The sequence below is a fragment of the Monodelphis domestica genome, chromosome 7 (assembly GCF_027887165.1).
Source record: "Monodelphis domestica isolate mMonDom1 chromosome 7, mMonDom1.pri, whole genome shotgun sequence".
Taxonomy (NCBI): domain Eukaryota; kingdom Metazoa; phylum Chordata; class Mammalia; order Didelphimorphia; family Didelphidae; genus Monodelphis; species Monodelphis domestica.
In genome coordinates, this window is record NC_077233.1 from 43785765 (window position 1) to 43800572 (window position 14808).

The window sequence follows — 14808 nt, forward strand, 5'->3', positions numbered from 1 at the left end:
AATGTTTTTAAAATCATGGAAAGTATAAAATACATAGAATTACAAAGGAAAGAAAACATTGGAATAAGATGGATTTTTTCCTATCCAAGTTCACAAACACTCTGAAATCTATGGACTCCAGTTAAAAAAAAAAAACAACCTTTTTTAGTTCTATCCCTTATTTTGCAAATATGAAAACTGGACCCAGGAGAAAAAGTGAAATCCTCAAGGACACACGTGCAATTAAGAATTGACTTGGGGCTTGAATCTATTTTTCATTGCCTTAGAGAATGCTCTTTCTGCTTCTTTTACTTCTTCTAATAACCGATATTAATGATAAGCTTTAAAGTGTGCTGGGCTTTATCTCATTAGAGCCTCCCCACTACTTTGTGTTTTAAGTGCTATTAGATTTTCTGTTTTACAGATCAAGAAACTGAGGCTTGCAGGGTATATATCCATAGAGCGATAAGTATCTCAAATAGGATTTAAATCCTGGTTTTTGACTCCAAGTCCAGTGCTTCATTTTCTACTGCATTCTGCCTTTACTATAACATAGCAAATGTAGAGATAAATGAAAAGCTACAGAGGAACTAAATTTCTGAAGCTCAAGAAAGTGTTTTTCCCACAGATAGGGTCATATTAAAAATTGAAGTTCATCATAATGTTAATGATTTTTAAAGAAGAAATAAAAGGAAAATTCTGAGATCAGTATTCTCAGTCAACTTGTAGGAACTACCTGTGGGTCACCTCGAATAGTAGTTGTGGAAGTGAAGAGGAGGGGACATATGTAGGAATTTTTGGAGATAGAATTGGATCCATTGGATCCATTGAATGGATCCATTGAGAAAGAGGATCCAAGATTGACAATTTCAAATCCAGATAAATAATCACTTGGTTGATAAGTTGAATGAAAATTTGTACAAATCAGATCAATTCATTGGATTAGAGTCGGGAGGAATTCCTAAAGATCATTTCCTCCAGGTCCTTGATTTTACAGATGATGAAACTGAAGCCTTGAAGTAAAGTGACTTGTTTAGGGGCACATGGGAAGTAAAAAGAAGAGGTAGTAAGTCAGTCAACAAGCATTTATAAAGGATTTATTATGTGCCATATATAATATCTTAGCAATGGGAATATAAATACCGGAAGGAAGATAGTCCCTAACTTTCAAGAACTAACATTCTAATGGGAAAAGATGATATGGAAAAGGAAATAAAAAGGGAAGTGGGAGGAGAAAAAGATACTCAGTGAAGGGGAATGGTGAGAAAGTCCAAAGTGCAGCCTGCAGAAGAATAAGACATGATTGGCACTGGAGTCCTGAAATTAGGTTTCAGGAATGAGCCATCCAATGAGAGGAAGAAGTCTGGGGGAAAGGGGGAGCCAGAGGGTACTTCCAACCTGTGGATTCTAGGGCTTGAGTGAACTTCAGAATGAAATGGTTTCTGAAGCATGGGAGAAGAAGTCCTGAGGGCAACCTGGAGAGGAATGAAGGCTTGAATTTACATTCAGGATATCTGACCCAGATCTAGCCATGGCTCTTTCCTCCATGTCATATTTTTCAAACCTAGTGTATGGGTAATATATATGGATTAGGGAAAACCCCATGGACCTTACTTTGGGAAATGATGATGAATTCTTCAAACTGAATATATTAATATGTATTTGTATATTTGTGAGTATATCTGTGTGTATTCATGGATGTAGTGTGTACAGAGTTGTAGGATTATATATACCGGTGCATATGCACACATCTGATAGCTCCTTGAATTTGGGGAGAAGGGTGATGATGATTTTTCCAGGCTGAACATGAAAATTCATACATAAACACCCATACATATGCAGATATGGCTCTGGGATGTTATTTGTTGACATTGGTTAGTACAACTCCCTCCTCACCTCACGGCTGCCATACTAAATCATTACCCAGCCATGTGGAGCATGGGCTGAGGAACATATGTACCATCATCTTGGGAAATGGAGGGAAATGATGTTTGAGTAACCTTGAGCCTCATCATACCATGAAAGATCATCCAAGAGACTTCAGATGATTTCAAAAAAGATTGAATAATGCTGAAACTGACTCATTCTCATGAGTGTTTGGCTTCTTTTCATTCTTTTTAAATTGCTGTAGCTCAGCCTAACTGGAACCAAAAAATAAATGATATCCACGTGGCTATTGAAGAAAGTATCTTTTGGGAGTGCAAAGCAAATGGGAGACCAAAGCCCACATACCGGTGGCTAAAAAATGGTGAACCATTACTAACTCAGGTAAGAACACTGATGATAATTGATTCATTTGGATGATTGTTTGGTTGACAGGTTTAATACTTATTATGCTCAGCAACCACACCTAGTTGCTCAGTAGCTTGAAAAGTCAGGTCTAGAGGCAGGAGGTCCTAGGTTCCAGTTTGTCCTCAGATACTTCCTAGCTGTGTGACCCTGGACAAGTCACTGAACCTCCATTGCCTAGCCCTTTCTGCTCTTCTGCTTTAGAACCAATACATAGTATTGATTCTACGATGAAAGATAAGAATTTAAAAAATACTTAAGACTTCCACATGCCTATGATAATGGTGGAATCCAGCCTTCACAACCAATTGACATGCCTGATATGATGGCAACAGAAAAAGTGGATAATATTGCTATAGATCAAGGCACATAGTAGGTGCTGAATAAATTCCTATTAACTAATTGTCCACAGCATGGTTGCCAACCCTTCAGCCTTAGTCACAAGGAGGACATTGCCTGAGAAAGATCTTCAGATATATAATACATTCAGTTCAATTAAATAAGCCTTTATTGGGTACCCTAGCCACTTCAAGCAAAATGAGAAGCAACATTGTGGGGCAGATGAAGAGCTGGCCTTAGAGTCAAGCCAGCCTATATTCAAGGCTTATCTCTTAAGTCATTCTGTCTGTGTGATCATGGGCATGTCCCTGGGAAGTGTCCTAGGCAGATCTCCAAGTACACAAGTTAAAATGGGTTGCCAGTATACATAGGTGAAGAAAGATTCCTTGCTGAGAGTTCCCCACATCATTAAAATTACATTAGTCTGCATAGACAATGTGCAAAGCATTACTGTGGGCACAGAGGAAACAAAGGAAAATCGGAAAAACAACCCAAGCCCTCAAGAGGCTTACATTTTTTCATGATACAGCTTGAAGGCAGACAGGTAGCAAAGTAGAGTGCTGAACCTGCAGGCAAGAGGACATTTGTTCAAATCTGGCCTCAGACCCAAACTAGCTAGATGATCGACCTTGGGCAAGTCACTTAACTTCCATCTGCCTCAGTTTCCTTATCACTAAAATGAGAATAAAAATAGAACCTACTTCTCAGAGTTGTTGGATAAGATAATATTGGTGAAGCACTTAAAACAATTTCAGGCACATAATATATACTTAATAAGTGCATTTTTAAATAGAGAGAGAGGTAAATGAAGACAAAGTTTTATATAAATAGGGGGATCAAGAAAGTAGAATTTAAATCCTTTTTCATTTGACTACAGCACATATCACTTTCTAGGCAAAGAAAAATTGGCGTGATAACATTTAGAATGGAAATCGAAATTTAAGGAGGCCCCAATGAAAGATCCCAAATGAAATCAGGGAGCCTTAGGGTGAGGAACGATTGTCCCGATTTAATTTCCTCTGCTATATTTTCAAACTGAACTTCAAAAGTTAAAAGAAATTTGACATTTCCTTGGGTCTTGAGGAGTAAGCCAATTTTTCATGTTGGAATTTTTTCCCATGTAGAGCACCCAGGGAAAGGGCTGTGCTCTAAGCAATGCATGAAGAACAGCCTAAAGATTAATGCTACACAAAAGAAAGGAAAGTGAAAGAATTGTTCTACCTTCCCCCACCCCACACACTCCCTTACTTTCACCAGAGGGGATCCTGTCAGTCCCATGATTCTCTCAATTATAAAGCCAAACGAAAACAAATGGTTGGCGTGAAGGTATGAAGGTAATGGCATTTTTCTCCCTTTGCTTAATGTGAGGGAACATGGACGCCTAGATTTGATCAAAACCTAATAAGTGTCTATCTGCACTAAATTGCCCCCCTACAGCAAGGCAAAATCCAATGTTTTCTTTGTGTTATTTATTTATTTTTTTTAAATGGTGGCTCTCTAGGGAAAAGGGAGGGAACTACTTTTTTGCACTTATGAAAATGAATAACACATTTCACATATCCTTGGGCTGATAAACGAGACTCGAGTCTTTTGTTCCACACACTAATTTTACATGCTTTCTGTTGGCCACCAGCAGATGGTCCCGAACTTAAATCATGTTAGTGGCAGAAATAAAGTAAGGGACCATTAAATTATTAGCATAGACTTTTTTTTAGTAAACTTCAGCCCATATTAAATGTTTCTCTCTACACCATCTGAGATGATTACATTCCTATTAACCTTCTAAGTCATGCCCTCCAATAATTCGAGTGTTTTAAATGCCCTAGACGGTAGAGTTGGCTGCATTTTTTCCAAGCTCGTCCAGAACCTGAGAATAGAAAGGCATTTTAAATTTCACGTTCATCTACTTGGAGGGGATATTAATCTGAATGGTTTCAGTATTAAATCAATGAGAACTCAGGAGAGTACTACAATTTAAATTCCATTTACCAGCTGATGTACTGGTGATTCCATTTAGCATCTGACCTGACACAAATTCAGTTGACAGACAAATAGATCATGAGATGTAAATTGCTTGTATGACTGCCATTTTCTTCTTGTTTTGTCCCCCTTGATATGATATAGAGTATGATGGTTTCAAGGCCTGAGTCATAGAGGGTGATATTTTTCCTTTTTTTTTTTTTGGTGTTTTTACAGGACAGAATTCAAATAGAGCATGGGACACTGAACATAACCACCGTGAACCTCTCTGATGCAGGCATGTATCAATGTGTGGCCGAAAACAGACATGGAATTATTTTTGCTAGTGCAGAGCTCAGTGTTATTGGTGAGTACTTTTCTTCATAAAGAAAGAATTTTAATTTAAATTATTTTTAAAATACCTTCACTTAAACAAACATATCATTTGCCAAGCTTAAGTGTTTGTTCAAGCCAACAGAAGGTACCAAGAAATTCTTCAGGCAGAAGATAAGCTTGAAGACTGCCCATATGGTCTATAAGCAAAGCAAACAGATCCATTTTTAATGGATTTTCCACTTGCTCCCCCAATGATTTCTGTTGGGAACACAGAGCACTTACTGTTCATTTTTTTTATTCCTCAGTTAGCCTCAACTGAGTGAAATATCTGAATTGCATTGGACTTGGAGTACAAAGATGTGAATTCAAATCCTGGCTCTATTCCTATTGGTGTGATCATGGGAAATCATTTCTGCTCTCCAGGTCTCAGTTTTAAATTATGTAAAATGAAAAAAAAATGGCAAGTTGATCTCTGAAGCCCTTACCAATTCTAAATCTATGATCCTATGATGAAATCCACTTAAAGGGAAACATTATAAAAAAGATAACTGGATTTGGATTAGACTACTAAATAAATCTGTAACAGGGAAGCAAGCAAACTCTACTCTATTTCTGATAATATCAGTTTAATTGGCATAGGCAACTCTGAAAATCTTCCATGTGCATTATCTAGCCTGTATTTTAACCATGGGTTTGTTTAGTAGGCTGGCCTAGTTTCTCACTATCACTTGACAAGTGTCCATTTTAATATAAATTTATTTTAGTATGTGCCAAGGCCAAATATAATAAGGAAGAGAAATTCTCTGTGGGGAGAGGCTATGTCAACAACAGGAATTCATTTCTAAATGATTTCACTGCTCCTTCAGGTTCCAATTTCTCTGTATCCCTTGACTGGTGCAGATAGTCTGTGATAAGCTCTTAAAACATTAGCAGTAATGATCAACCTAATGGAGATATTTTATCCAGATATCTACAATGAAATAAGTTCTAGGATCTTGCTGATCATGAAACTGTTGCAATTGAGTAGTCCTGGCACCTCAAGTTTTTGTCCTAAAGTTAATTTAGTTTAATTCAATAAGATTTTGATAAGTACATTCTGTGGAAGAGAAACTATGGTATAATAGTTAGAATACTAGTTTGGGAGACATGAAGTTCTCAGTTGAAGACCTGCTCCTGACAAAGGCTGACCATGTGATCTTACACACAATAACTTTAGCTCTCAGTGCCCCTGGCAACTTCTAAGTCTATATATATATATATATATATGTGTGTGTGTGTGTGTGTGTGTGTGTGTGTGTGTGTGTGTGTGTGTGTGTGTGTATATATATATTTTTAAATGTCCAGGGAGGGAGGCAGAGGGGATACATATATTCCTAACTCTAAACTCCCTACACTGATGAAATTTTGGGTTTGGAGGAAAAAAACAACCAACAAAATTGTGCTCTACATCAGTGGATGAAATACAGAATATTAACCATCCTTGACCTCAAGGTGTTTATATTCTATTGAGGGGAAAATGTATGTATCCCTCTATAGATAGATAGAGAAGTAGGAAGGAAGAAAGGAAGAAAGGAAGAAAGGAAGAAAGAAAGAAAGAAAGAAAGAAAGAAAGAAAGAAAGAAAGAAAGAAAGAAAGAAAGAAAGAAAGAAAGAAAGAAAGAAAGAAAGAAAGAAAGAAAGAAAGAAAGAAAGAAAGAAAGAAAGAAAGAAAGAAAGAAAGGAAGGAAGGAAGGAAGGAAGGAAGGAAGGAAGGAAGGAAGGAAGGAAGGAAGAAAGAAAGAAAGAAAGAAAGAAAGAAAGAAAGAAAGAAAGAAAGAAAGAAAGAAAGAAAGAAAGAAAGAAAGAAACATAGATGTGTAAGTTAACAAAAATGCATAACAAATAAATTCAAACTAATTTTAGAAGAGGGGAAGAATAAAAAACTACCAGGATCAGAAAAGGTGCCTTGAATGAGGTAGACTTGAGAATTGTCTTGAAGTGAGTTAGAGGTTCACCAAGGCTAAATTAAAGATCTAGTCACAGAGAGGAAACCTCAGGAAAAGCACAAATTTTGGAAATGGGATACTCTTGCATAAATGTCTAGATCTTTCATCTGATTGAAGATTGTCTTGTTCTGGTTTGTAAAAGCAAACATAGAAGTGAGAGGAAATGGAAAATGGAAAATTTTCAGATTTAATCTTCCTTCCTCCTTCTAGTCCCCCTTTTAGGATCCCTTAAGCTTAAGATAGGTCTGATTGGAGGGAAAGAAAAACTATTGACTCTAAGTGCTTATGGGTCTATGGCTGCTTGGCAGATGCTTGGTAATAACATTCTCCAAAAATCCACTGAGAACTGGCCATCTTAGGGGCCTAAAACCATGTGCTTCTCACCTTATAAAAAACAAAACCCAAGAAATTTATACTAACTAGCCTGGCTTCCTCTACCAAAAGATACACAAACACTCCTCCAAAGTGCAGTGGACTTCTCTAAATGGAAGATTCCTCCATTCAAATGTAAATAAACTACTAGGGTAACCTTGGGAAAAACAGTTGGGAAAGTACATTGGCAACATTGGACAAGAGCAATGTGACTCTGTGAACATATTCATACTATCTTAAAATACAAGATTTTTCTCCATAGATTTGTCTCCATGAGACACTCTCACAGTTTTCTAAAGAGAGACAAAATGAATTCTTAGGGGAATTGCTGAAAATTCCTTTAATTCCTTCAAGGTAGAGACCACCTTTGTAATGTGAATCATAATTTATGTTTTTCATAAGCCCTAACTGCCTCCCAATGTAGTCCCCAACATACTGGCCATAGTATTGAAATGAATAAAGATGGCTTTGACTATCTAGCAAACAGATTCCATTCCATTATTCTTGGGATTTCAACTAAATAGACAGAAGTGACTTGCACAAAGTCACACAACTAGCCAGTGTCTGAGCCAGATTTGAACTGTCTACTTAAATGTGTAGTGAAACATGCCAAGCACAATGGGAGCTTGTAAAGGATTATATGATATGGCCCCTGCCTTTTAGGAGCTTATGTCTGATTGAGGAGACCAGATTTATGCATGTTTCTTAATGGCTGTAAACTTCTTACTATAATATTTAATCCTTTTAGATGATAAGGTACTAAAAGACAGAATCTAAATCTTTTTCCTTTTTTCTCCTTTTTTTCTTCCTCTTCCTCCTGTTTTCTCTTTTATTGGAAATAGTGCTAGGTTTGTGATAATTATTTTTTCTATGACATTAAGCAAGTTACTTAATATTTCTGGGCTTCAGTTTCCTCATTTGTAAAAAGTGGGGAATGATCCTTGGTTATCTCTCAAATTCTTTCCAGCTCTAAATCCTGTGTTCTATGATTCATATTTTGATCCCTAGCACTTAACTCAGCCTTGCACCAATAAGCATTCATTGAATTTGCCCAATGTGAAGTTAGAAAAACAGTAAAAGGCAATGTGCCAAATGACACGTGAATGATAAGAATAAGTTTTGTGGATTTCTAAAGAGGGAGATTGATGAGGGCTGTGCTGGTCAAAGTAGGCTTCTATAAAAAGGAGGATAAGCCTTGAAGGATGAGTAGATTTGGAATAGAAGAAGGCTGAAGGCGTTCTGACTGGAATGTCATGTTCATTACTCCACAAATAAACATCAGTTAAGAGCTAGTGGTTTGACATAAAACCAGATCTTAATTAGAGGGTAATGAATAGATTGCCCTAACTGGAGTAAAGGAAGAAACAGAGAATTGGAATATTAGGCTGGATCTAGATTCTGGAATGTAAAGAATGTTTCGCTTTCCAAGCTCTTTAAGAAAAAGGGATTTGGCATTATATTCTGTTTCAGTCCTGAGTCTCTTCTCTCCAATACTAAAAACATTAGTAAATTAAAAGTAATAGTTCAATATGTAAAAACATACTATCTGATCCCTCAAAATGTGAATAGGTAGGATATTTAACTTTGGGAAAGTTCACAGAATTTGGCAATTTGTTAGACGTATAGTATAATCATACCCAATATCACATGTACGTAAATTATCTCTGCCAGGATTTTTCAATGAGTAAAAGTCAGTATGGTGTAATTCCCAAGAGTGAAGCCAGTGAGTGGTGATTACCTGTGTGAGTCACGAATGAGGAAGTTTCATATTGAACAAACAAAAAAACAGCTGAATGTTTTAAAAGGTAAAGTTGGCCTCTGATATCGATCATACTTCTGGATCCTCCAGAGCCATAAAGAGAATTTCCTCTAGCGCTGGGGGGTGCGGGGAATCCCCCAAGTAATGAATAAGAAATGCAGTGATTAGGAGGCATAAACTTGATAAGCTTTTATATTCATGTTGTTTTATGCATTCACTCTGAGTATTTAATGCGCATGTGACATATCCATGTTTGATGGATTGCAACTGCTTACCTCCTAAATAATTAACCCGGATGCTAGACTGAATTAGATCAACAAATGGAATGCAGATATTTTCTCCTTTGGGTCAGTAATTTAGAACATGCCTGGCCATTAGTAAAAGGGGAGACATTGGCAGTCCTTTGTTGCTTGTAACTGGGGTTTGGGAATTGATTGTTGATTTTTCTCTATTCAATACATGCCCAAACTTAGTCACAGCCCTGGTGGTTGGTACTAATTGGAATTTCTACAAGCAGTGCTTCTAAATACTGACTAAATCAATCAATCTGAAAGCTGTTGATTAGAGACATGGGCTTCTCTCATCATCATCATCATCGTCGTCGTCATCCTATCTACAGGGCTTTAAGAATTCCAAAAGTCCTTGAATCCATTATCATTTGACACCCAGAAGAGCCCACTTAGGTCAAGAATGACTAATAATTTCTATACCACAGATCAGGTATACCGTGGCCTAAAGAGATGCAATTTGCTTGAGGTCTCCTGACTAGTGAGATCCAGAGATGAAATCTGACCTACTGACTGCAGGTCAGGTGTTCTTGCCACTACTCATACTGATCTACACTTACTCGATATACAGTGTACTTATTCAGTGCTCCGATATCCCAGAGGAGAGATTGATCCATTTGGATAGCTTTATAGTTTAATTGTATCTACTACTGCATGAATCTACTGCACATAATTGTTTTTTTAATCCTTACTTTCCTTCAAAATCAATACTAAATATTGGTTCCAAGGCAGAAAAGTGGTAAGGGCTAGGCAATTGGGATTAAGTGGCTTGCCCAGGGTCATGCAGTTAGAAAGTGTCTGAGGCTAAATTTAACACAGGACCTCCCGCATCTCAGCTTGGCCATTTCTCAGTCTACTGAGCCACTTACCTGCCCCTCTAAATATTTTTCAAAGTGTAAAAATCAGTATAGTATGATTGATAGAAGTGAAGCCAATGGCCATGATTATGTGAGTGAAGAGTGACAATATTAAGAGGGGACTAAGGGTACACCCTCCAGTGGTACAGATAGAAGCTACTCCTTATTCAATTATCTTGTAAATGGGGGTAGGAAAGGGGAAAAGTTGGTTTAATGACCTTCCTCTTGTTCTCTGGACAAAGAAGACACCAGTGGAGGATAGACACTGCCTCTTATTTATCCCCTGCTCTTACCAAGTGACAAGTCCGTCTTTATTACTAGTGATATCCTTTAAACCACTTCCCCTCATAACTATTTGTTTTTAATGTGTTCTAACCCTCTCACACCTATCATTCCCCTCTCCAAAGTCCTTTGAATAATCTTCAGTTTCTATTCTTCAAGAGTCCATACCATTCCATGACTCATCATCATATATTGTCATAAGAAGAACATTCATTGGTGGTCATGAAAATAATTATAAAATTTTCCAAAGATTAATTAACCCATTTTCTTCCCCTTGTTTAATTTTTGGCCTGCTAATACAACCAAAGCACCATAAATGCATAAAAGGGAGACTTAAGCAAAGCCTAAAAGGGATACCTCTTTACATTTTCTACTGGAACTGGGTTAGTATCTAACTTATCATCACTAGTTTACTACAGAAGAGTCCCAATCATGGTAATATTTAAAGGACCTTATGGAGCACCCAGTGTCTTATTGGGTACTTTGATCAATTCAAAGGAAATATGAGGAGTAATAGTTACCATCCTCACTCTAAAGAGATCTTGTCTAACAGCCTATCATAATGGGAATTGCTCAGTCAGTTTTGTGGTGGTCATCTGACCTGAGAGTAGACATTCAAAATACCATAAAGTAATGGATGATTCAATTAAAATGAGGTGCAAACTGGAACAATTATCCAGTTAGTTTGGCATTAATCCACATGATTGGTTTCCAAGTTACAAAGGCATTCAGATGTAACTCAAAGTTATTTCATGCAGACTTTGTGAAGTGCTTATCTACCAGGGAGGTTGGATTTTTTGTACTACCCAGTTGAACTGGATTATGAAAAATTCAGATCATTTCAAGTGTAGTTAGACTCCAACAAGAAGACAACTTGCTTTCCCTAGTCTCTAGAAGCCTTCCAGTTAAGTGACCACATTACCAGGAAAACATAGGAGACTGAATTCAACTAGAGTCCCAATTAGAAGTTAAGAATTATGACTGCTATCACACCAAGAGAGTTCAATTATGCTGAAGAATTAAAAGAATGGACAAACCTGAATTGTTGGACTTTTCATCAACAGTGATCACTTTTACTAGAAAATATTTAGGCAATTACACATGAAGACAGAATCCAAACTACTTGGTAGCTATAGAGGAAGGTATTCCTAAGTGGTGAAAAGCCACTACTATGGGTTTTATAGCTATATCTGTGATACCTTGTGGTCTACTCCTTTTGAAGGGAGACTATCAGAAGCACCCTACCTTACAGATCCGCTCAACTTTTAGGCCAGCTATCCCTCAATGAATGCTATTGCCATCATCTGAATTTTCATCATTACTACTTTTCCTCAGTTTAATAGGGCCATGTGACTTTCTTCTTTCCTCTTCTCCCTAATCATTGTAAGTAATCATGAGTTCTTATTATTCACTTTAAGAGGACAACAGCAGGGTTTGCCACAAACAACCTGTGCTTCAGGAAGTTGACACTGCCCTAAAATTCTCCTCTCTCTGGATGGCTATATACCCAAATTAACAAACTTGGGGATACTCTCAAGAAATAATCCCAATGAATCTCCCTTTTCACTTTGGAAACAAGTTCTGGAACATGTTTTTTCTCTCTCTCCAAAAGGCTATTATTATCTGATAAATCCCTCTTCCTTTATCCAGAATACTGAGATTCAAGAATCCCTTGGTTGGACCATTTGTGTAAGAATATTTGCAGTTGTGTGTATCTATTGCCCCAAGAGTGATTTCTAAAAGGGAGGAAAGGTCATTCCCAAATGAGCCTTTCTTTATTCTCTTAAATACCTAGATCTACTCAGATACTTCACTTTAAGATTTTTATGGAAATAAGAGGGAAAGTGAATTTTTTTCAAATAATTCCTTCTTTAACAGGCAAAAAAGAGGTGAATCTGATGGTTTAGACAGAGTGCTAAGAAAGCTCACAAAATTTCCATTCTCACATGCTAACAGAAATTTCCCCATTTGTTATTTGAGGTTCTTAAAGTTTACTTATTACAGACCCAGCATCCACTATTGAGCATACAATATGGTGAAATGGATAGAACATCCCTGTGTACATACCAAAATATTGATAGCTGAATTTTTTGTGGTAGCAAGGAACTAGCCCATTGATTAGGGGAATAGCTGGATAAACTGTTATATAGGAATGCAATGCATGAAGGAAGAAATAAGGAATATAAGGAATTCAGAGAATATTAGGATTAATGTTCAGTTGTTTCAGTTATATCTAACACTTTGTAACCTTTTGGGGAATTTCTTGGCAGGGGTACTAGAGTGGTTTGCCATTTCCTTCTCCAGTTCATTATACAAATGAGTAAACTGAGGCAAATAAGGTTAAGTGACTTACACAGGGTCACACAACTAGTAACTGTCTCAGGTCAGATTTAAACTCATAAAAATGAATCTTTCCCATTCCAAGAACAGTGCTCTAGCCATTGTACTTCCTATCTGCCCCAAAGAAAGACTTGTAAAAACTGAAATAGAATGAAGTATCCACACCCAGGAGAAAAATGACTCACATCATAACCAGACCTGTGGTTTTCAAAAAAGAAAAAAGAAAAAAAAAACACTTAGCAGGCCAAAACATTTGATTGCCTAAGTCAAGTCAACTTGTGTTCCAGTGAGAATAGGAGCTTTCTCTATGGTCTGTGTCCTGAAGGCTGTTCATCCTGGCTAGAGCTGCAAAGTGTGCAGTAATCAGGGAGAATTCTTCTTTTTTTCCCTTTATTGTATATCTTCTCTTTCAGCCAGCTTATCTCCTCTGCTTCAATGCCAGTCTTGAGGTAGTAAATCCTCTTTTTTACTCTCTCCCCATTTAAAAAAAAAAAAAGAATAAACATATAGGATGGGGGGAAATACAAATAATGCAAAAGAAAATATCACCAAGGAAACTGAGCTCTGAGTATTTATAGTGACCAATATTAGAATGTAGAATGAAATATGCTTCCTTCCTCTTGGCAGAGAGGTGGGAAACCACAGAGGCATAGTATTGAGTACATTATCCAATGTAATTGCTGTATTAATTGTGTTTGCTGAACATTTAAAAAAACTCAACCCTTATCTTCCATCTTAGAATCTATGCTAACTACCGGTTCCAAGGCAGGAAAGTGGCAGGGACTTGGCAATCAGAGTTAAGTGACTTGCCCAGGGTCCCACAGCTAGAAAATATCAGAGGTCAGATTGGAGCCCAGGACTTCCTGTGTCCGGGCTTGGCTCTCTATCAATCCATTCAGCCACCTAAATGCCTCTTTTCTGAATGGTTTTAAGGGAGGGTTCAATGCTAGGGGAAATAACACATATGCAACTTTGTTAAATTAAAAAATAAAAAGTCCCTGTAAAAATGCATCATATATAGCTTGGAAGACAAGCAAACACATTATAGGGAATGATGGCAACTGGCTGGATGTGAGGTCCTGGGGCTCTGTGGTACAACCCGAACGGGAAGCCACGAACCAAAAAGGGAGAAAAGAATACTAAAAAAGGGAGATGGAAACTTCCCAAGGACAAATTTCACCTCCCTCTTAGTGGATTTCCTGAGAGCAATCTTGTGTAAAGGTGAACTTCAGTCCAAACCCATACGTATTATCACAAATAACAAATGGGCCATCTCTTTCAATGGGCTGTAACTATATATGAAGAAACTCAGACACGGTGTCCAGCCAACTAGTTGCATGCACAATGAGTCAAGAAATGCATCTCATTCTATCTACCTAATACTAACATCATCTCACCGACAGAAAAGTTTTGAATGAATGCACTATAGGTTTTATTTTTATTGTATAATGAGATAAAATGTGAGATAATAGCCTGTATGAAATACTGAACTTTTAAAAGGCCATCTTACAGAGTAGCTATCAACTGCCTTCCCAGGGATGTTTCTACAAGTGAGAAAAGGATCATAGATTCCGAGCTGGGAGAGACCTTCGAGGTCATTTAGTCCAACCACTTCATTTTAGAGAGGAGTCATCCAATGGCCAGAGGGGAGGAGTGATTTGTGGGAGAACTAACCTGCTGAAATAACTAGAGACAAATTTCACATGGCTGTGCTCCCCTCACATGGCTACTTCTGTCTATTAGGCTTAGGAATTAACTATTGGTCAAGTCTTGAGCCTTATGGAAATCATCATTGGCTCCCAGAACACTTACCTTCAAGAGTCCCCCTGTTGGCCACTTAGAGTAATTAACAACAAAGTGTGTTGAAGCAAAGCCTGGGTTATATAGCAGAGTTTAATTAAATAAAAATAAGTGGTTGAGGCCAGCATCAAAAGCTTTTCTCAGCTTCCTGCTTCTGATAATATTAATACATGTAGATTGTAACATGTTACCCTGATTCTGATAATTTTATGTAGATTGTAACA

The 14808-nt window shown here is 37.4% G+C and overlaps 1 protein-coding gene across 20 annotated transcripts in view; it reads left to right on the forward strand.

The window, feature by feature from the left end:
- The window catches only part of LOC100619412 (contactin-4), a 1170520-nt gene that overhangs the window by 980532 nt on the left and 175180 nt on the right, over positions 1-14808 (forward strand). For all 20 annotated transcript variants that reach the window (XM_007500110.3, XM_007500117.3, XM_056804538.1 and 17 more), the window contains 2 exons: positions 2111-2247; positions 4804-4933. In XM_007500110.3, coding sequence (XP_007500172.1) covers positions 2111-2247; positions 4804-4933 — 267 coding nt within the window. The remainder of the gene's footprint in view (positions 1-2110; positions 2248-4803; positions 4934-14808) is intronic.